This window comes from Hyla sarda, chromosome 4, assembly GCF_029499605.1.
Source record: "Hyla sarda isolate aHylSar1 chromosome 4, aHylSar1.hap1, whole genome shotgun sequence".
NCBI classification, from domain to species: Eukaryota; Metazoa; Chordata; class Amphibia; order Anura; family Hylidae; genus Hyla; species Hyla sarda.
This window is the reverse complement of record NC_079192.1, coordinates 176283234-176307425: the sequence shown is the minus strand read 5'-3', so window position 1 is coordinate 176307425 and position 24192 is coordinate 176283234. Positions and strand designations below refer to the sequence as shown.

At 39.8% G+C, this 24192-nt stretch overlaps 1 protein-coding gene and 1 long non-coding RNA gene across 4 annotated transcripts in view; one reads left to right on the top strand and one right to left on the bottom strand.

Annotated features, from left to right (window-relative positions):
• Positions 1 to 24192, top strand: part of LOC130368727 (uncharacterized) — an 84760-nt gene that overhangs the window by 47928 nt on the left and 12640 nt on the right. The gene's annotated exons all lie outside the window — the stretch shown is intronic.
• TLN2 (talin 2) overlaps positions 11878 to 24192 on the bottom strand; it is a 258674-nt gene continuing 246359 nt past the window's right edge. For all 3 annotated transcript variants that reach the window (XM_056572820.1, XM_056572821.1, XM_056572822.1), the window contains 9 exons: positions 23753 to 23938; positions 23571 to 23678; positions 23379 to 23484; positions 20962 to 21086; positions 20292 to 20417; positions 16391 to 16453; positions 15612 to 15794; positions 15145 to 15270; positions 11878 to 13490 (listed from right to left, as the gene is read on the bottom strand). In XM_056572820.1, the coding sequence (XP_056428795.1) occupies positions 13362 to 13490; positions 15145 to 15270; positions 15612 to 15794; positions 16391 to 16453; positions 20292 to 20417; positions 20962 to 21086; positions 23379 to 23484; positions 23571 to 23678; positions 23753 to 23938 (1152 nt within the window). In that variant the 3' untranslated portion in view covers positions 11878 to 13361. The remainder of the gene's footprint in view (positions 13491 to 15144; positions 15271 to 15611; positions 15795 to 16390; positions 16454 to 20291; positions 20418 to 20961; positions 21087 to 23378; positions 23485 to 23570; positions 23679 to 23752; positions 23939 to 24192) is intronic.

Below are 24192 nucleotides of genomic sequence, written 5' to 3'. Positions count from 1 at the left end.
ATGCTGGAGATCACCAATCGCGGTGTCTAAAATGTAAAAAAAAATATCAATTCCATCTGCTCAGTTAGGCTGATCGGGACCACCACGGTGAGAAACGTGGTGTCCCGATCAGCTTAGAGGATGGCAGGAGGGCCCTTACCTGCCTCCTTGCTGTTCGATAAGTGCTCCGATGAGCAGGGTGCAGCAATGGAGCCCCGATAACACTGATCAATGCAAAAAAAAAAGTTCATAGATGTGATTTAACCCCTTTCCTAATAAAAGTTTAAATCACCTCCCCTTTTTACAAAAAAAAAAAAAATGGTTGCATAAATGTCCAAACTATAAAAATAAACATTAAAGCACATGGTCAATGGTGTCTACGTAAAAACATACTGAAGTCCAGAATTGTGTATTTCTGATCACTTTGTATACCATAGAAAAAAATTATAAAAAGCAATCAAAAAGTCCCACACCAAAGCAAAAATAGTACTGATAAAAATGACATATCACGGCACAAACAATGAGCCCTCACACATCCCCGTGTATGGAAAAATAAAAAAGTTATGGGAGTCAAAAGGGGATCATTTTAAACATACTAATTTTTGTCCAAAAAGTAAAACAAACAAACAAAAAAAAAAACTAAATAATTTGGGTATCGTAATTGTATAGACCTACAGAATAAAGATAATAGCCCAGATTTATCAAACTGTGTGAGAGAAAAACTGGAGAGATTTTACCACAGCAACCAATCACAGCTCAGCTAACGAGCTCTGGTAAAGTGAAAGCTTAGCTGTGATTGGTTGCTGTGGGAAAATCTCTCCAGTTACTCTCTCACAGTTTGATAAATCTGGGCCAAGGTGTCATTTTTAGCAAAAAGTGCACTGCGTAGAAACGGAAGCCCCAAAAATTTACAAAATGGTGTTTTTTCTTAAATTTTTTTTGTTTTAGATTTTGTGGTAAAATGATTGATGTCAGTCCAAAGTAAAATGTGTAGCGCAAAAAACAAGCCCTCATATAGGTCTGTAGGTGGAAAATTTAAAGTATGATTTTTAGAAGGGAAGGAGGAAAAAACGAAAGTGCAAACATGAAAATACCCAAAAGTTCTGTTCAAACCTCGACTAATTGTTAGAAAGATCAAGAAAAAAAGTGCAGCTGACAGAGATAAGCCCATAAACTTACATTCTAAGTTTGTCTATGCAAGTTTGCATATGATTGATTGATATATATGTACACTGTTCAAAAAAAAAAAAAAAAAGGGAACACTTAAGCAACACAATGTAACTCCAAGTCAATCACACTTCTGTGAAATCACACTGTCCACTCAGGAAGCAACACTGATTGACAATCAATTTCACATGCTGTTGTGCAAATGGAACAGACAACAGGTGGAAATTATAGGCAATTAGCAAGACACTCCCAATAAAGAAGTGGTTTTGCAGGTGGGGACCACAAACCACTCTTCAGTTCGTATGCTTCCTGGCTGATGTTTTGGTCACTTTTGAATGCTGGCGGTGCTTTCACTCTAGTGGTAGCATGAAACGGAGTCTACAACCCACACAAGTGGCTCAGGTAGTGCAGCTCATCCAGGATGGCACATCAATGCAAGCTGTGGCAAGAAGGTTTGCTGTGTCTGTCAGTGTAGTGTCTAGAACATGGAGGTGCTACCAGGAGACAGACCAGTACATCAGGAAACATGGAGGAGGCTGCAGGAATGCTACCTCTGCCTTTGTGAAAGGAGGAGCACTGCCTGAGTCCTGCAAAATGCTCAAGCAGATCACAAATGTGCCGGTGTCCACTCAAACTGTCAGAAACAGACTCCATGAGGGCGGTATGAGGGCCCAATGTCCACAGGTGGCGGTTGTGCTTACAGCCCCACACCGTGCAAGACGTTTGGCATTTGCCAGAGAACACCAAGATTTCCAAGTTCGCCACTGGCGCCCTGTGCTTTTCACAGATGAAAGCAGGTTCACACTGAGCACATGTAAGAGACGTGACAAGAGTCTGGAGATGCCGTGGAGAACGTTCTGCTGCCTGCAACAACCTCCAGCATGACTAGTTTGGCAGTGGGTAAGTAATGGTGTGGGGTGGCATTTCTTTGGGGGGTCGCACAGCCCTCCATGTGCTTGCCAGAGGTAGCCTGACTGACATGAGGTAACGAGATGAGATCCTCAGACCCCTTGGGAGACCATATGCTGGTGCAGTTGGCTCTAGGTTCCTCCTAATGCAAAACCATGCTAGACCTCATGTGGCTGGAGTGTGTCAGCAGTTCCTGCAAGAGGAAGGCATTGATGCTTTGGACTGGCCCGCCCGTTCCCCAGACCTGAATCAGATTGAGCACATCTGGGACATCATGTCTCGCTATATCCACCAACGCCACGTTGCACCACAGACTGTCCAGGAGTTGTCAGATGCTTTAGTCGAGGTCTGGGAGGACATCCCTCAGGGGACCATCCGCCACCTCATCAGGAGCATGCCCAGGGGTTGTAGGGAGGTCATATGGGCATGTGGAGGCCACAGACACTACTGAGCCTCATTTTGACTTGTTTTAAGGACATTACATCAGCCTATAGTGTGGTATTCCACTTTGATTTTGAGTGTGACTCCATATCCAGACCTCCATGAGTTGATAAATTTGATTTCCATTGATAATTTTTGTGTGATTGTGTTGTCAGCACATTCATCTATGTAAAGACGAAAGTATTTCATATGATTAGTTCATTCATTCAGATCTAGGATGTGTTATCTTAGTGTTCCCTTTATTTCTTGAGCAGTGTGTGTGTGTATATATTGGCCCTCATTTACTATTCTAAACCCGACTTGTTTTGTCGTGGTTTTTTTGGCGCATCTTTGTCTGCGACATGTCGCAGACATCGAGCGACACGATGCAACATTTTTTTCCCGACGGACCCGATGTGGATTCTCCCAAACCCGAAAAAGGGGCGTAACCCGACATTTCTGAGCTTTCCCACGTATTTATAAAGGTTTCCAACCTGAATTTGTTGAATTGTTGTGGCTTTTCTCCCGACAACTCAGAGGAGTTGGAAACCAAAACCAACAAAACCCACGTGCGACAAACAGGATGTGACATAATAATAATAATAATAAATACCAGGGGAAAAAAGCAGTCGGGTAAGAAAGCAAGATAGACTTACAACCCGATTTTCTAAGTAAATGAGGGCCATTATATATATACACACACACAAACACACATTCTTACAACTGGTATTTTTTTAAGAAAACAATTGACATAAGACATGCAGGATTCTACAACAATTTTGGAAATGGACAAGCTGTGTAGTAGTCACAACCATTTACACAGTATATGTTCCTTGTGAGGTTATAAACTGTACATTACAGCTATATTAAAGAGATATCACACTGTTTAAGGACCACCGATTTTTCCTGTTTTTGCACTTTCATAACGCCTTTAATTTTGCACCTACAGACTCATATGAGGGCTTATTGTTTGCGCCATTGTAATGACCAATCATTTTACACCAAAATTTACGGCAAACCAAGAAAAAAAAATATATGTGGGGCAAAATTGAAAAAAAACAAAACGCCATTTTGTAACTTTTGGGGGCTTTCGATTGTACGCAGTGCACTTTTCGGTAAAAATTACACCAGATATTTATGCTGCAGGTCCATATGGTTACAATGATACCCAATTTATATAGGCTTTTCTCTATTTTACTACTTTAAAAAAATTATAACTACATGCACCAAAATTAATATGTTTAAAATAAATAAAAGATATATATAAAGGCCAATTAAAAAAAAAATATATATATACACACACACACATATATATATATATATATATATATATATATATATATAATCTTGTCTGATTACAGTCAAGTGACTTTTCCTTTTGCGTGTCCCTCATAGCCAGGGTGATTTCTTCCAGCCAGAGTAGCTATAGGAGGTGCAGTAGTAGCAGTCACAACAAAGCCTGCCAAACATCTTAGGTGCTGCAAATTCCCAGCCCCCTCCTTACCTTTCCCCCACCATCTATAGTACCCCAAACAATAATAATGCCTCCTTGGTGTCCCACGCGGTAAATTGAAAGGCAAGTGGAGGAGGGTCACTAGTAAAAGTCTTGGAGCACCCCTATCTTGAGAAGCGCACGTTTGACATAAACCTGTGTGTCCTAAATAAATGCTCCAGATCTCTAGACGCTGCTTCTGGCTTAGATGAGCTTTTAACTGTAAGCACATCCTAAGGTGAAGCGCCACTAACACAAGAAATTCAGCATACAATTGTATGGGTGTCCTGAAGATTCTCATTACCTTTACACATCATTGTGACATTGAAATACACCAAGAGAGACATGCCCCTTTAACTAGCAACTATAGTCTGATTGTTCTGAATTAGAATGCAGTTAGAAAAATGCCTCATTTAAACAGGTGGATTGTACCAATATTTAACTCTCTGAATTCCAAATGGACCACATCTACAGGGATGTGGCTCTACTAAACTGAACAAGAACTATACGAAAATATAAACTGTGATATGAACAATGCCTAAACACATTAAAGGGGTACGCCGCTGGAAAATATTTTTCTTTTAACCCCTTAAGGACGCACGACGTAAATGTACGTCCTGAAGAGGTGGTACTTAACGCACCAGGACGTACATTTACGTCCTAAGCATAACCGCGGGCATCGGAGCGATGCCCGTGTCATGCGCGGCTGATCCCGGCTGCTGATTGCAGCCAGGGACCCGCCGGCCATGGCCGACGCCCGCGATCTCGCGGGCGTCCGCCATTAACCCCTCAGGTGCCGGGATCAATACAGATCCCGGCATCTGCAGCAGTTCGCGATTTAAATGAACGATTGGATCGCCCGCAGCGCTGCTGCGGGGATCCGACCATTCATAACGCCGCACGGAGGTCCCCTCTCCTTCCTCCGTCCGGCTCCCAGCGTCTTCTGCTCTGGTCTGTGATCGAGCAGACCAGAGCAGAAGATGACCGAAAACACTGATCTGTTCTATGTCCTATACATAGAACAGATCAGTATTAGCAATCATGGTATTGCTATGAATAGTCCCCTATGGGGACTATTCAAGTGTAAAAAAAAAAAATGTAAAAAAATGTAAAAGTAAAAAAAAAGTGAAAAATCCTCTCCCCCAATAAAAAAGTAAAACGTCCGTTTTTTCCTATTTTACCCCCAAAAAGCATAAACATTTTTTATAGACATATTTGGTATCGCCGCGTGTGTAAATGTCCGAACTATTAAAATAAAATGTTAATGATCCCGTACGGTGAACGGCGTGAACGAAAAAAAATTAAAAAAGTCCAAAATTCCTACTTTTTTAATACATTTTATAAAAAAAAAATTATAAAAAATATATTAAAAGTTTTTTATATGCAAATGTGGTATTAAAAAAAAAGTACAGATCATGGCGCAAAAAATGAGCCCCCATACCGCCACTTATACGGAAAAATAAAAAAGTTAGAGGTCATCAAAATAAAGGGATTATAAACGTACTAATTTGGTTAAAAAGTTTGTGATTTTTTTTTAAGCGCAACAAGAATATAAAAGTATGTAATAATGGGTATCATTTTAATCGTATTGAGCCTCAGAATAAAGAACACATGTCATTTTTACCATAAATTGTACGGCGTGAAAACAAAACCTTCCAAAATTAGCAAAATTGCGTTTTTCGTTTTAATTTCCCCACAAAAATAGTGTTTTTTGGTTGCGCCATACATTTTATGATATAATGAGTGATGTCATTACAAAGGACAACTGGTCGCGCAAAAAAACAAGCCCTCATACTAGTCTGTGGATGAAAATATAAAAGAGTTATGATTTTTAGAAGGCGAGGAGGAAAAAATGAAAACGTAAAAATTAAATTGTCTGAGTCCTTAAGGCCAAAATGGGCTGAGTCCTTAAGGGGTTAATCAACTGGTGCCAGAAAGTTAAACAGATTTGTAAATTACTTCTATTAAAAATCTTAATCCTTCCAGTACTTATCAGCTGCTAAATGCTCCACAGGAAGTTCTTATTTTATTTTTTATTTTTTACATTTCTTTGCTGTCTGAACACAGTTCTCTCTGCTGACACCTCTGTTCATTTTAGGAAATGTCCAGAGTAGAAGCAAATACCGATAGCAAACCCCTGCTCTGAACAGTTCCTGACATGGACAGAGGTGTCAGCAGAGATCACTGTGGTCAGGTAGAACGGAAATTCAAAAAGAAAAGAACTTCCTAAAGATCATACAGCAGCTGATAAGTACTGGAAGGATTAAGATTTTTTAATAGAAGTGATTTACAAATCTGTTTAACTTTCTGGCACCAGATCTAAAAAAAAATAAAATAAAAGGTTTCCAGTGGAGTACCCCTTTAACATAAGAACTGTTAACTCATTTAAATTGTAGAAAAATCTAAACAACAGTCCTAGGGACTTCACAGTTATCATACACAGTAACATGTATTCTGTTGACTATTTTTAAGAACTGCCATAATAAATAGCAGTGCTTGTTGTCAGTGGACAGTTTATGGTGCTGCTAAAAATCTACCGTGGCAAATTACATGGTCTATAGATTTACAAATGTTTGCCACAGTCACATTACCCATGGAAATTCACCAAAGCAGGAATTGCTAAAATGGGTGAAAGTGAGAATATACTGAAGTTTTTTTTAACAAAAAAGTCAGTTTCAGTAATTCACAAGCTGTAAAATGACGGAAAATTAGCAAGAAAAAAAAAATTAGTAAATTGTCAAATTCAGTCCACTTCGTACTGAACTAATGCTATACAGTACAGGCCTTCAGTGTCCTTCAGATTCATCCAGTACAAGACGCTGGATTCATTAATGAGCCTTAAATGGCGCAACACTGCCTTCATGTGGTTATCATTAAAACTACACTTTACAAGAGATAAAATAGAAATACATAGTGAGGTTCAAAAAGCTAAGTCTATGTAGAAGGGTAGTTAAGATTAACCCCTGAATGACGCAGGGCGTAAATGTATGCCCTTGCCGTCTGGGACTTAATGTACCAGGGCATAAATGTATGCCCTGGAGTGCTTGCTTCATAGTGGTGATTGTAGGCAAGTACAGTGCCTATCTCATTGTATAATGCTGTGCATTAGGCATAGCATTATACAGTGAATGCAATCTAATGATTGCTTAGAAAAGTCCCTTATTGGGATTTAAATTGTAAAAAAAAATAAAAAATTTTAAAATTATATGAAAGCATGTCCCCTACTAAAAAATTAAATGGCCCTTCTTTTGTCAATTACAAACAAACATATTTGATATCGCCGCGTCCATCGCAGGGAACAATGTAAACCTATAAATACTACAGATCACAACGCAAAAAAAAAAAATAGCCCTCATATAGCCCTGTATATGGATAAATAAAGATATAGGGGTCAGAACAGGACAATTTAAAGCATACTGACTTTGTACATTTTTTTTTTTTTTACTTATTTTTTTGAAGTAGTACAATAATAATAGAAAACTATATAAATTGTGTTTTATTCACATTGACCTAGAGGATGAAGAGAACCTTTCAATTTTACCATAAAGTGCACTGCATAAAAATATCCCCCACAAAAAATTATGTTTTTGATTACGCCGTACATTTTAATGGTTAAATGAAATGTGTCATTTCAGAGTATAATTGGTAGTGCCAAAAACAAGTCCTCATATTAGAAAATTCTAAAGCACTCCAGTACTAAACCAGCTCTCACCAGAGAATAGGAAATCTGCCCACACGGATGGTCTGGAGCAAGACCACAGCAGCAATGCAAAACAAAGGAAGGTTTCAAGCTGGCCACATTCCTTAACAACAATGGACGTAAATGTACGTCCTGATATGCTGGTACTTAGCGCACCAGGACGTACATTTACAGCTTGTACATGATCGCGAGCAGTGGAGTGGTGTTCACGTCATGCACAGCAGGTCCTGGCTGCTATTAGCAGGCGGGGACCTGCCGGTAATGGCGGACATCAGCGATTGCGCTGATGTCCGCCATTAACCCCTCAGATGCCGTGATCAATACAGATCACAGCATCTGCGGCAGTGCGGCTATTGAAATGGCTGCGGGGATCAGATAAGCTAAGATGGTGGCCAGAGGTCCCCTTACCTGCCTCCGCCACTCTCCCAGGGTCTATTGCTCTGCTCTGCCTTCCAGCAGGTCACCGATAATACTGATCAGTGCTATACCTATACATAGCACTGAACAGTATTAGCAAACTAATGATTGCTATAGATAGTCCCCTATGGGACTATCTATATAAAAATAAAAAAGTTAAAAAAAAGTTAACTTTTTTTTATTTTTTAAATCCCCTCCCCCATTTTACTCAAACCTGTATGGTAAACGGCGTAAACTTAAAATTTTTTTTTTTTTTAATTGCTGCTTTTTGGTCACATCACATTCACAAAAAAAAATTATAAAAAGCAATCAAATAGTCACATATACTAAAAAAAAAAACTACAGGTCATGGCGCAAAAAATTAGACGTCACACATCCCCATATACGGAAAAATGAAAAAAGTTATAGGTGGTCAAAATAGGGAAATTTTAAACACTGATTTTGTAAAAAAAAAAAAAAAAAAAAAAAAAAAAAAAAAAAAGTTTGAGATTTTTTAAAAGCAGTACAACAATAGAAATATCTTAGTTATAATCATGGGTATCTTTTTAATCGTATTGACCAACAGAATAAAGAAACATGTCATTTTTACCATAAACATAAGCATGAGGTGAACAGCTGCTTTTGCAACGGACTTCTTCAGCGCAAAAGTGGCTGTTCACCTCACCTGGCTGTGGATCCTGGCCTCCTGCGTTTTGAATTGATATATGCTCCTTGAATAAAGGAAAAGCTTTCACCATAGACGTGTCTCCATATCGTAAGTGCTCCCTTTCTTTCTTCTTTGTGCTGCATCTATGGACTTCTTTATGGGGTTTGAACAGTTAGGAGCCGTTCAGTGTCTCAGCAATTACAGTCCGGCTGCGCTAGTCCTTGTCCCGGCCGGTGTGAGCAGTCGGTTAAGTATAACAGTGCTGATCTCTGTTTCTATTCGTCACCCAATCATACCTTTATGGACCTTGTACAGTCATACTGAAGCAGATAAGAGGCTTCCCCGATAGGTTCCCTCAAAGTTGAAAGCATATATATATGTCCAAAATGTTTTGGTATACTAAAGCATTAAGATTTCCCTTCTCTAAAATTAAGGGGCCTAGGGCAACGCCTGAAAAACTACCCCATAGTATGTATTCCTTCTTCACCAAACTTTAGTGTTGTCCCATTGCAGTAAGGCAGGTAATATTATCCTGGCGTTCCAAACCCAGACTCATCCATCAGACTACCATATAGTGCGATTCATTATTTCACAGAACACGCTTCCACTACTTCAGAGTACAGTGGCAGTGTGTTTTCCACCAGAGTTGCTGACTTTTACACATCTTGGCATTCAGTGACTCCACTTAGCATGTTACATGGTCTTCTTTATGGCTGAGTTGCTGTGGTTCCTAAAGACTTTCATTTGTCAGTAATACAACACACAGTTGATCTAGGAGGGAAGACTTTTCATGCACAGACAATTTGCATGCTATTACAGTACCATGTGGAAATTGAGTGAGCTCTTTAGATTAACAAGTGAATGTAAAGTGCTGACTCCATTGGTAAGTGCTGGATTTTGTACACCTGCGGCAATGGGGCTAAATGAAACATCTGAATTCAATAGTGAAGATGTGTCCCAATACCTTTGCCCATATAAGGAAAATAAAGTGTCAGTGTGAACATAGTTTTAACCCCTTCCTCACACTGACTATTACCACTAGGAAAAATAAGATTGCTTTTAATAAAATATTTCTGCAATGTAGCCAAGTTCCTTTTAAAGAAAATGTTCAATTTTAGACATTCCATTTACAGAGTCAAAGCTACTCCCTGCCATGAAATAATCTTACTGGTGTACAATGACATCTTTGTTTAAACTTGTTTATCTTCCGGCAAAGGTTAATGGCTACTCTGCACTCTATACACATAAAATAAACTTCATTTTTTGACAGCTACATCTGCTTTCTAGCTGCTTTGAATTATTAGGTTAAATGCACACCTATGCAGAACGAATCAACCACACGAAATGGAATTTTCACAGAAATTGACATGTGCGTTTTTAAGATATATCTGGGTTTGGGTTATGGATTATCACTGTGGATTTCATAGTTTTTAACATATAGGAGAAATATCTGCTTCAAACCCCCCCCCCCCCTCCCCTCCCCCCCCCAAAAAAAAATGGATGTTATATAGATGGACTTTGCAGCATATTTAGACTGTAGATTTTCTCCACTATGTGTGCACTTACGCTTGTAGTCATGTTAACCACCAGTCATTAAAAAATTATTTGTTGCATATTTTCGCAATTCACATTAATAGCCTTATTAACATGAATCCAAAAGTATTAAACCTAAAGCTGAGTTGCTCCACGATTTAGTATAACCTCTCTCTATTAGGTAAAATACTGCAATGTGTTCATTAGAATCATATTAAAAAGAATGCTTCCGCATCTAGAAATTGTTGTTACATACTTCTTATGAGGCACCCTTTGTGTTCTTTTGATTCCCTCTCAGAACATCCTATATAACGTGTCCAATGTTAGTAGACACACCTGCTCAGTCCCATTGCCTGAATCCTCTTGTACTGTACATGGTGGCCCCAGCTATTGTGCAGACAAGATCAGAAGATTCACAGCACTAAACTGATCTCTCAGTGAGTTGTTAATCTTTCTTGTAAAAAAAAATATATATAAAAAAAATAAAAAATGTCTCTGATAAGATTTTAAAAAAGGTCTCTGATAAGATTTTAAAAGTTCTTATGTTTACTTGTACTACTGCATATGCAAAGCTTGTGACTATTTAAAGGGAAATTGACAGGCAGGTCACCTGCACTAAGCTGAATATATAGGATTATAGTGTGGATGACCCTCTTTCCAACAATGTTTACCTCACCCAAGTCTGTCCAGCCGCTCATAATGAGTATAAATTTATGCTAATTTGCAGAAACTAGAAATGGGGGCATTACCACTGATGTATTAGCAATAACAACACAGCTAGCTGCCTCATGTCTAAGCTGCCCCTTTAGCAATATTCAACTTACCTGCTGCTGCTGTTTATATGATGGAGCTGGTCCATGCTCGGTGACCACTACCCAAGCGATGAGCCAGTTCCGGATTCACCTCTTATATCAAAAGGAGTCAGCAGGAAAGGTAAATATTAAAGAAGGAGCGGGCTGGAGGCGACAGAGATGGCGGCATTATGGTATCGCCCCCATTGCTAGTTTCTGGGAATGAGCATAAATACATTTTTTGATCATATCTACTAATCAGCTGGACAGATTTGAGGGTCACCCGCATTATAATTCTGTATATTCAGGTTAGTGCAGGCGTCCTGCCAGTCAGTTTCCTTTTAATATATGCAAGAGCATTTTTTTAATGATTTTAAAAGATGTTTTGCATGAGCTAATCAAGAAATGTAATATTACATAAGCATGGGACAACCCCATGAATTGTCAAATAATGGGAATGTATGCAACCTTCTAATATACTTCTGTTTCAAATCCTCACCAATTCAAGATTTCTAGTTTACATCTAGCGGCTCCAATTGGAAATGGATGGATTATTAAGCTTTGATTGATAAGAGGGTTCACATGCAGATTTATGTGTCAGTTTTTAACTCAGCCTGTTAAGAAAAAGCCAGAAGTGGATCCAGCAGGAAGAAGAATAATTAATACATATATATTTTCTATTGCTTTTGAATCAACTTCTGCTTTGGCGCAAAAACTGAGAAAAAGTGGGATTTTTTTTTTTAACATTTTCTTAAACATTTTCTTAAAGGAAGCATGAATCTTGAAAATGATGAAGACTTGAAACACAAAAGCGTATTAGAAACATGTAGAACTTTTTTATTATATTGATAACTCTTTCTTTACATAAACTTTTTTTTCTAACAGAATACAAAAACAGTACCTTATAATCCAAATTATAACATGCATGCTATAAAGAATTAACAATCTAAGGAACTTAAACAATGGAATTGTATGGTAGCCAGTTACTAAGCAAAATAATTTTTTTTCCAGAAATAGCAATAGGTACAAACCTTTCCAAAACGAAAAACACCTGGAACAGGATCAGAACTACATCAGGGATCTCATACATATTTTGTAGGTTAAAGCATTCTTGCCAATTTTAAAAATGTTTCATGTGTCACACAAAAATGTCAATGTTTTGATCGGTTGGGTTGTGGATGTTCATACCTCCACTGATCGCTAGGATAGATGTGGGTGTGCAGCTCTCCTCTTTTCCCTACAGGAGACGGATTCTGGAATAAGTCTTTGAAGACTCCTGCAGAGAGATGAGTAGTAGAGGGGCTTCATCAACTACTGCCTTGACCTAGCGAACACCCAGACACAGAATCATCAAAACTATTGACATTTCTGTATGACATGTTAAAAGATTTTTCAAAACTTTAAATACCCTGTATACAGAAATAACCAAGAAGTATTCAGTATTAAAGGGATTAAATAAAAAGTTCAGTGTGTCAAATTATAAAATATGGGATGACTCTTTGAAGGCATTTTTGTAAGCTGTGACTTTAGACATGGGAAAAAGCATCTTCCCTCCTCCATGAGTTTCAGCAGCCTTTGTCTTCAAGAAAATACATTTGTAGTAGTGGCTGGCTTAGCTATTGAACTGGACCAGAGAGCAGCCACTTTGTAAGTGTCATTGGCCACACACAGGAAGGGGAGAAAGCAGCGCCCTGCCATGAGTTTTGAAGATGAGCAAATATTAGTGAGATGTGTTTTTAATATTTTTACAGCACTGACCATGTGTTTTTTGTGTGAAACAGCCCCTTTTATTGTCCGCTTTCAGTATAATAAACACATTACTGCACATGGTGCTGCTTACTTACAAGTGCCTTTAATTTCCAAGAGGCTTTGTGTACATGATATCAGGGTACATGGCTGATCCAGTGACCAAATCAAATTGAAAAACATACTAGAAAAAAAGTAATTTTACCCCTTTTATGCTTGGCTTTGCATGGCAGGCACCTGCAACACAAGTGGTTAAATGAAAAGGGGGACAATCTTTAAAAGCACATGTATTATTGTTAAAGGGGCTGTGCTTTAGGTCACAGTCTTATAGACCCCTCCCCCGGTGTTTATCTTTGATATATACTTTATTTATATAATTGGGTATGTCCACCTTGGGAAATAATACTGTCTTCAATCTGTGAAAACCCACACCACCCCTCCATGTCATAGTGGTTTTAGAATCCAGTGGACGACAAGGAGGGCGGCTCCCAGATACAGTAAAGGTTTGTCTCTTCCTCCTTTAGAGCACAACATTTCCAAGGTTAAAGCCAAGATGTTTAACTAGCTGTCCTCTTCTCTCAGGGCCGACGGTAGGAACTTGTACTGTTGTTGACGGATTTGGGCCAACTTCTTACGGGCTTCTTCAAGCTCTCTCTCCTTTTTAAGCATTTCCTCTTGAGCTGCAATAATCTACATGGAAAACGTCCGGGCATTATTTTACTTAATCCTAGGCTTTGCTCACATTAGTGTTAAAGAAAACTTGTAACCTCACCTGACCTGCATTTTTTCCTAATACTTGTACTCCAAACCTCCTCTTACAGCTCTGTTTTGTGCCATTACTCTGTTATTCTTACTAGAAATGCATGACTATATAACCAACTGGGTGTTACTAGTTAGGAGTAACATTGTCTGGCACTGTGATTGGATGTTGGAGGGACATGGCCCATCTGGTAACACTCAGTTGGGTATATAGTCATACATTTCTAGTAAGAATAACAGAGGAAGGCCACAACACAGAACTGTAAATAAAGTTGTTCCAGAATTGTTATTTCATGGGAAATACACATATGTATTAAAACAGACAGGTCAGAAACTGGGGTTCTCTTTAAAGGGGTAATCTGCCCCTAGACATCTTATCCCCTATTCAAAGGATAGGGGATAAGATGTCTGATCGTGGGGGTCACGCCAGTGAGGACCCCCGCAACCTTCGCTGCAGCACTCCAGACATCCGACATCCTCAATGCAAGTCTATGGGAGGGGGCACCACGCCCTCTCCCATAGACTTGCATTGAGGGGGCATGATCGTGACGTCACGAGCCTCCGGTGCTACACCCGATGCTCTAAATGAACGTCGGGTGCAGCAGGGAGATCGCGGGGGTCCCAATTTTAATACTGCGTTCAGCATAAAACTTTTTTTTTTTTAAACATATCAATTTGTGGGCAAACATTGTGACAGCAAGAAAAACATTACATGGAGCCATTTATGAAATTCTAAATTAGCTACAAAGTTGAAAAATGTTGGGAAAGCATATAGCTATCCTTAATTTTTTATTTTTTTTGCTCATAAATAACAGAAAGCTATACTCTGCCATCCCATCATATTACATTTCATTTCCATTATTTTCAGTTGCTATATTTCATTATTGACAACTGTGTTGCAGCTGCGGTGATGCCAGGTTGAAATCATGAGTTCATATATACAGTGATCCCTCAACATACGATGGTAATTTGTTCCAAATGAAACATCGTTTGTTGAAACCATCGTATGTTGAGGGATCCGTGCAATGAAAAGAGTAGGAAGTTCTACTCACCTGTCCCTGCCGCTCCGGACCGTCACTGCTGCCCTGGATGTCGACCTCCATCGCTGTTGCCGCGTCCCCAGGGTGTCCCCGCCGCTTCGTACCGTCTCTGCTGGCCGGGAATGTCGCTCTCCATCGCTGTCATCACATCGCTGCGCACACCGCTCCTATTGGATGACGGGCCGGCGTGCGCGGCGATGTGATGACGACGGAGAGTGTCGGCGATGCAGGGGATCCCGAAGAGGACGGTCCGGAGCGTCGGGGACAGATTAATGAGACTCACCAGACCACACGGGGCACCTTAAACGGCTATCCGGCGGCAGCTGAAGTAGTCTGCGCTGCCGGATAGCCGTTTATTTGATGGCCTTGACATACAAAAGCATCGTATGTTGATGCTGCCATCGAATGTTGAAATTATCGTATGTCGGGGTCATCGTAGGTCGGGGGGGGGGGGGGTCACTGTATGTAATGACTTTCTTACCTTCCTATTCTAGATCTATATTACAAGTCTACTGTAGACCGAGAACTGTGTTGTTTTTACTAACCTGTGCAATTCCACCTACAAACTTTGTCTTCACAACAACATCATCCTCCTCTGCTTTGCTGAAGGCAGCTTTCTGGGCTGCCCTGACCAGGTTATCAGATGCTCGCTTCACAGCATTGCCAGCAGCCTGTACAGAAGAAGGTAAGGTGTAGAAAGACAGAATATAAAGTGGGAAAACAAAGAAATAATAATGGCAGCAGATAGGCAGTGAAGGGCAGGTTAGAATAAAAAGAAAAAAAACAATACTTAGCCAATTTACCAAAACCAAAAATTAAAAACATGAAATGAATGGTCTTCCCCCAATTCCATTGTGAGCTTTGCTGTTAACTTCTTAGATACATGAATTTATTAATTTGCTAAAGCACAGATAACCTAATCATATTCATATTATTAGATCAACTATTAATATAAGGATCCATGTTCTGGGTGACAGTCAAGCCTAGTCCAATGTAGATTTAAGCAAGCTACCTGGAGTCTTCTCATGGCTTCCGAGTCTTGGTCAGCTTTCACCTTGCAGGCGACCAGAAGTTGGGCAGTGGATGCTGCTACTTGCTTGGCAGAGGAGATCAGTTTCTCCTCACTGGCGTGGCCCTGTACTGAGGCGTTAGCTGATTCACACAAGTTGCTTGTTGCCGCGGCCACCATCCTGGCCTAGAAGAAGTCAACAGTGGCCAAATGGCCAGAAAAGGAAATTGTTGCCTGCAGTGCAAGACGGCTGTAGTCTTTGTAAAAACCTATGCAGTATAAGTGGAACTACAATCGCTACTGATTCTACAAGCTACTATATATTTGTAATATGTTTGTTTAATAGGTTATTTGTGTTTAGTATCACAAAGCTTACAATCTAAATTGGATGTCGATTTGCTGGCAATGACAGGAGACTCAGCTTCTGTCTTTGCTTTAGCATTATTGTTAGCCATGGTTCTTGATGCATTGTTAGGACAAACCTAATATATAGGGTTGGCAAGTGCAGTGAATTGCATAAAGTTGGTGCTCAGGTCAGTTAATGGGATTCTGATTAGTCGGAAAAAAGCAGTATTTAGATGATGCTGGTAAGTAGAAAAGGTATCAAACATCAATGGTAGCTTATGTGGTGGTTGTATTAGTTTAAGGATTTAAATATATTATTCTCTAGAAGCAAGCAAGTATATAAAACAGAGGGCAACTCAAAGGAAAGCAATGTATGGTGGAACATGGCCAGGTTCTTGGCATTAAGCAAAAAAATATATGGAAAAAAAAATACTTACAGCAGAAATGAGTCCTTGGGACCACTGACCATCATCCGCTGCATTAGCAGCAATTGCACCAACCTGTAACACAAAGTAGGCAATGAAGGAATATTATATATAAATTAGAATGCTTCACAAAATGACAAAGTACAATCTTTCTGCACATGAAATAATAAATGTATGAATAATAATAAATACACCCAATTGCACTGCGATTAGAGCTGGGCGGTATGACCAAAAATGTGTATCACGGTATTTTTGTAAATTATGGCAGTTCCACGGCAGTTCCCCCCCCCCCCATCATCATGTGATGGGCGCTGCCTCATGGTCTTCCGCTGCTCTTGCTGCTTTCTGGGGATGGAAACATCACAGAGCTGTCATCCTATCACCGGCCGCAGCCCTGTTCCACCTCGGCTGGTGATAGGCTAAGCGCATTGTCATGTAAGAAGCCATACCGGTATTGCGGTATGGGAAAAATTCACATTGTGCAGGAAAAAAATTTCGGTATTCGGTATGAACCGATATACCGCCCAGCACTAACTGCGATAAGGAACAATATGTTAAATCTGTTCAATGTGCTGCAATATATAGTACAATTTATACCAGTAATTTGTATACCTGGGTGCACTAGTATTTAACCCCTTAAGGACTCAGCCGATTTTGACCTTAAGGACGCAGCCAATTTTATTTTTGCGTTTTTGCGTCTTGTCTTCTAAAATTCATAACTCTTCTATATTTCCATTCCCAGACCCATGTTTTTTGCGTGACCAGTTGTACTTTGTAATGACATCACTCATTTTACCCTTAAATGTATGGTAAACCCAAAAAATTATTTTTTGTGTAAGGAAATTTAAACGAAAATCATAATTTAGCAAATTTGGGGGGCTTCGTTTTCGCGCTGTACACTTTACGGTAAAAATACAATATTTAATTGCCCTATTTTGACCACCTCTAACTTTCTTATTTTACTGTATTCAGGGATCTGTGAGGGCTCATTTTTTGCGCCGTGATCTGTAGTTTGTTTTGGTACCAGATTTGCGTATATGCGACTTTTTGATTGCTTTTTATAAAAAACATTTTTTTTACATTTACGACGTTCGCCGTAGGGGATCATTAACATTATATTTTTATAGTTCGGACATTTACTCACGCAACGATACCAAATATGTTTATTATTTATCGTTTTTTTAACGCTTTTATGTATTAATATGGGGAAAAAGGGTGATTAAAAACTTTATTGGGGGAGGGGATTTTTTTTACATTTATATTACACTTTTTTTTAGTCCCCATAGGGGATGATTTATAGCAGTCATTAGATTGCTAATACTGTTCAATGCTATGCATAGGGCATAGCACTGATCAGTATTATGGGTGGTCAGTATCTATGGGTGATCAGTGCAGAAGACCCCGGGAGACGGACGGAGGCAGGTGAGGGGCCCTCAGACCACCATCTTGGCTGATCCCCGCAGCAGTGCCGCAGATCAGATCAGCCATTATAAGTGCCACACTGCCGCAGATGCCGTGATCTGTATTGATCACGGCACCTGAGGGGTTAATGGCAGACACCAGCACTATCGCTGATGTCCGCCATTACCGGCAAAGAGGTGCTATGCTGCGCCGTACATTTAAGGTGCATGTCCTTAAGGGGTTAAATGTGTGCAAGTATTGGAATATTAGTCGGTACTTGTGACTGATGGTCCTAGTAAATAAGGCTGGTGTACAATAATGCGGTACTGGTATAACTAGGACCGTCAGCCACAGGTACCGACTAATATTCTTTTAGTTGCATACATTTAAATACTAGTGCACCTAGGTATAATATTTACTGGTATAAATTGTACTATATATTGCGGCACATTGAAAATATTTAACATATTGGTCCATATCGCAGTGCAATTGAGTGTATTTATTATTATTCATATTTTATTTTTTTGTGTGAATTATAAGGGGTCACACAACACACCACTGCAGCAGCAACATTTTTCCAACAAACCCATCATTGGCACAGGTATACATCCCCAGCTGTGTCCAAGGGGATAACATTTGTACAAATAATAAATGTAAACCACAAATATATAATTCTACTTCTGAAAAACTAGCAAAAGATTGTAGATATTAAGCTCTTGAATTGACAATTAGTGTGTAATTCTGTAATGTCTGTATCCTCAGAATTGTAAAGTACTAGAGAATATGTTAATGTTATAAATACAGTTTATTAAAATAATTAAGTGACAAGAGGAAACATTGTTCCATTATGCACAGTATATGAGGAAAACCCCATTTAGCTGATATTACGAGGATGCTTTAACAAAAGAACTCAAAGCTAAGAAGGCCATTATTTGGTTGACATGACTAGATCTTTGACATTTAGCACCATATATCCCATCCTGCTCCACATACTTTTACTGCAATAATCTCTGCTACCTATGCCGAGAGTCCACTAATACAAATCCACAAGTCTTTCATCTAAAGGTAGTATTTCACATTAGTGCCAACTCTAAACAGCTTTTCACAGTTGCAGCCAGCCAGGGATTTCCCTGGTATTCGGGTTAGACTGGTCATGTAACCATTCACTGGCCACCATCCAGGAAAAGATAAAGCTGTGGGTTACCAAATACTAAGGAGGGATTAACCCACTTCAGACTCATAAGTTCTAATGACAAGGTCAGGGGGAAGCCTTTTCTGCACCTTATCAAATCTCACATAGTCATTCTGCTCCTGCCAAGCACCAGTGATGATTTTATATTGGCAAAGAGACACAACATGTACATCAACAAACACGACTTGGCTTGGACAGGAGGAAGGGGGCAGAGTACAAGAAATGACCACATTCTTGACACTGATCCTACTACATTATATGTAATGGCCCATCTTGAGGGCAGGCAATATATGTCCTCAGAACTTTTCAGCTAGCTCCTTTATGCAAATAAAAAAAGATGTATCCATAAGATACAGTTTGTAAATAATATTGCAACAGCCAGTGCCAAGCCATTATGAATAATATATTAAAGCACAGAAGTGTCTGTCTACTTGCATTAAATACAGTTAGACTATGTAAAAAATTTATTCTTAAATAGAAAATTGTTAAAATGTGTAAATCTAACAGGCCATTTACACAGTGCGACTGTGTGCACAATATAAAAATGTATGAATGTAAAGTGTACTGTAATAAGACAGTAAAAGGCACAAATGTTAAAAATCTAAAGCTAAGCTAAAAATCATCTTTTGAGCAGTGTATTTTCATTGCTGTATGTGTGTCATTGATATGTAACAACTAGGCAGATCAGATATGCATGTTGTTCAAATCATATACTCTAATAACATACAAATAGGTTTATTTGTAACTTGGATGGGGAGGCCCAATAGGAGAGTGAATGATGTGACAGATGCACAGTCCTGGGGAATATGTTGGCACAACTGTATATATATATCAAGTACTAATATCCCACTTAAAGAGTACTGCTAGGCATTTTTCCCAAAATATGTAAATGAAAACAGCTGTTTTTGGACTGTTCACATTTACAGCAAAAATGCAGATATCCAGCTGGATACCTCCAACAAACACGTAAATGCCAACACCATCACAAAACAAAAATTAGATACAGGTAACGTGTCCATTTAAATACATTACATTTTGTATATCATCTGAACCTAGCATTGCAAAAAAACAAACTAAAAGATTTATCTGTTTTTGTCCTAAAGTAATTGCAGAGTATGTGTGTATATATATATATATATATATATATAAATTAAAAAAATGGTTCAGTAGTACAAACAGAAAGCCGATGGACAGGAACCCAATGAGACCAAACATCTGCCCTTACTACTTTCCCTGCAGTCATCAACATGACTGACAACAATGATACAATAAAATAAAGGAAGTAAAAAAAAGTTGTGGTATCACCAACACTCGTCTTACCTTGCCTTGTGCCACCAACTCTCTCTGTGCTGCTGAGGCAGACTTCACCAATGCACTTGTGGCAGCTGCAATTGACTTTGCTGCTTCTAGGATTTGCTCCTCAAAGTCGAGGGTCTCATCTGCCTGCTAAAATATAAAAGAGGAAGTATTGAACGGACTATAAGAATATCTCTTTTGACGGAAAAAGAAAGGTGACCATCCTGCGGTAGCTCTCTAGTAACCAGCACAGCCCTGGAGCACACGCAGGACACTGTAGCAATATGTTTGATATATAGTTGAATGAATTAACAACCTAATATATCAAACATATCAGACAGAGGCTGCAGGAGAGGGTTCTTGGACCGATTCCACTGACAGAAGGGGACATGGATGGGATGTGGCTCTCCGTCAGGAAAATCCTCTAATTCTGGGTTAACTTTACAACAGACACTGTTGTTGTTAATCCACACGTTTGTTAGTAAAACTGCGTCCTACTTTGTGTACACACACAGTTCATAAAGGGCTCAGGCATTCACTGTATGAAAAATGTGATATAACAATTACACTCAGGGCGTGGTGGATGGAAAGGAACATCACAAAAAGGTGCGGATGAAATGGCATAGGTTATATGAACACTTGGATGGCATAGGTTCATGTCAGCAGGCTTATGAATGTCACTAATAACACTTACTTTTGGCTTGGCTCGAGGTCTGAGCTGCTCCAGTTTTTTTGCTGCTGCCTCAATAGAAGCTGCAGCACCAAGTAGCTCTGTCTCTGCAATAACTGTGGGATCTTCTGGATCAACCCATTCTGTACCTGAAAATACAATAATATGGAAAAGGGGATAGAAAACACAGGTCTATATAACTTAATACAGGAAAAGGCTGAAACATTAAATATTAGATAATACCATTCCATAAGGGGAGTACATGCTATACAGTAACCCCCCCGACATACGATGGCCCCGACATACGATCAAATCGACATACGATGGCCTCTCAGAGGCCATCGCATGTCGATGTCAGCATCGACATACGATGCTTTTATATGTCGGGGCCATCGCATTAACTGCTATCAAACAGCACAAAATGCTTAAGCTGCTGTCGGATAGCAGTTTAAGCATCCCGGACCGGTTCACTTACCTATCCCCGCTGCTCCAGGTCCACTTTGCGATCCTCCGGCGTTTTCTGCATCTTCTCCGGGGTCCGGGCCTCGCTTTCCGGCGTCGTTATTACATCGCTGCACACGCCGTCCCAGCGCCGCAACGTAATAACGTCACCAGAAAGCGAGGCCCGGACACCAGAGAAGATGCGGAAAAAGCCAGAGGATCCCGAAGACGACGCCGGAGCAGCGGGACAGCATCGGGAGCCCCTGGGACAACATCGGGAGCGATGAGGATGCGGTCCGGAGTGGCGGGGACAGGTGAGTATAACTTCCTATACTTTACATTGCACGAATCCCTCAATATACGATGGATTCGACAAACGATGGGTTGTTTGGAACAAATTACCATCATATGTTGAGGGACCACTGTAGTTTGATAACTAAAAAGGCAGCACATACAAGTCAGCTGATCTTTCATTTTTTTGCAGGATCATCCAAACTTCTTGTGTGTATGAAGGTCATAGACCTTACATATATTGGGCATATTGCAATTCCAGTGGTGTTTCACAGTGGATCATTTCCTTCTCCCAATTCATGTAAACACATGCATACTATGGCCCAGATTTATCACTGTGTGAGAGAAAAAGTGGAGGGATTTATCTACAGTAACCAATCACAGCTCAGCTAACGAGCTGTGGTAAAGTGAAAGCTGAGCTGTGATTGGCTGCTGTGGGAAAATCACTCCACTTTTTCTCTCACACAGTTCAAAAAATCTGGGCCTATGTGTTTTTCTTAGAAACATGCATTGTGCTGTCCCACTGCTATTCTTGCAGTAAGTGACAGAAGTGACAAGTGCTTCTTGCGTCAGAAATAGCTATGGACATGGATGTGCTCTGTGCTCCTATCCTGCTTAATATGTATTTGAAATAACAAAAAAGAAAATAAAAGATGAAAAACATCTGAACAGGTCTGGGAATTTGTTATCCTTATTTATTTCTCAGTATGAACTATACTGATTGACTATCCAGGCTGTAGACAGAGACGGACACAGCCTAAAGGCTAATTTAATTTGCATATAACCATGTTCACATTTGTATCTGTAGAAGTGACAAGTGTTACCATCTACTTTTCTTTGTGAATAGGGTGTGTTCCTACACTGACTAATATTGTCACCACTGGGTGAACAGTAGATATGAATATGTGCTATTGACAAGGGACATGGTGACTCCTAGTTGGCAATTTATTTATACATCTACAGGAGGAATAATGGGACAAAGCAAAAATAAATAAATAAATAATGGTATTTTATGGAGAACACAAAGATTTACTTAGACAGGTCAAGAGAACTGACCGGTCCTGTTTGAAAGGTAATGAGTCACAAGTCTCACAGATGTCAACACCGTTTACTACATTTATTTCATGTGTTTTGCCATTCCCGAATTATGCTTGAAAATTCCAATATGTAAATAAAGTGCTTTGGTGCACTGGTAGTGGTTAGAGATGAGCGAACTTACAGTAAATTTGATTTGTAACGAACTTCTTGGCTCGGCGGTTGCTGACTTTAGCCTGCATAAATAGGAAAGAGTCTTCTAGGACTGTATCCACCTTTTCCAGCCCATGGGAGCACCTGAAAGCTGAACTCATTTTTGCAGACTAAAGTCATCAACTGCCGAGCCGAGAAGTTCATGACGAATCGAATTTACTGTAAGTTCGCTCATCTCTAGTAGTGGTCCCAGCTTCTGTGTGCACTCTTATGCATGCCCAGCTTGGCCCTCTACATCAACATTCATGGCTAGGCCTATAAGCAGGTAGCAGATATGTGCAGTGAGATCTCTGCATCATCTACTTTATTAGCCTGTACCAGCAGGTTAGTGTGGGTGATGCTGGTGACAGAAATCCTTTATATATGCATACAAAATTATTTACAAATGTCTCTTACTGTACATCATATTCTACATCTTGATCCTCACACTGTCTACATGAATTCCAGCAGACAGGCCCTACCTTTCATAGTTTCTGTTGTCTGGATTAGTTCCGTCACCGCTGATGCAATACGCTTTGAGAAGGCAGAGAGCTGATGCTTTCCTTCGGGAGTGGGTTTCTGCAGAACCTAAATGCACAAAAGCAGAGGCTGCGTGATATACAGTGATATACAGTAATCGCCTTCACTGTAGACCTACTTCATAAAGTACTTACAGTTAAAACATGTTCCAGCATCTCCAGGTATCCTAATGTACATTCTGTGCCATATTTCAGTGCTCGCTCCCTTATTTCCTCACATATGTCTGGATGATACACGGCTTGCTGTAAACACAAGGTTCACTTGTAACACATATAATCTTTGCTTATTCACATATCTCCACATGCATAGAATTTACCTTGCAGGCATTTAGCATTTCAGAGACTGCTTTACGGCTTAAGTTAGCAGTAGCAATGACATCTTCCTGTCTGCAAGAATTCCCGGCTGCTACTGCTTTGGCTGTTGCTGCAGTAATTCCTTTGGTCATCCGTATTGATTCTTCTGGTGTTGTGGTTCTTTCAGGAACATCTTTTGACTGGAAAACCTGGTAAATAATATTTGCATCAATGGCTTTCATAAAGTAGTACTTCCTGCTCCCATTGCATCCAGTTGTACATTGGACTGACCCCGTCCATCAGTTATAGTTTCCATACACATACACCGTATGACCACCCAAATCTACCAACCAACTGCTTGGAGTACACACTAAATAACAGATCATTTCTTGTTCTGGCAGGATTTTCTTCTACAGTGTATCTTATAGTCTATAAGTACTTGCGCAAAGGTTGCTCAGACTAT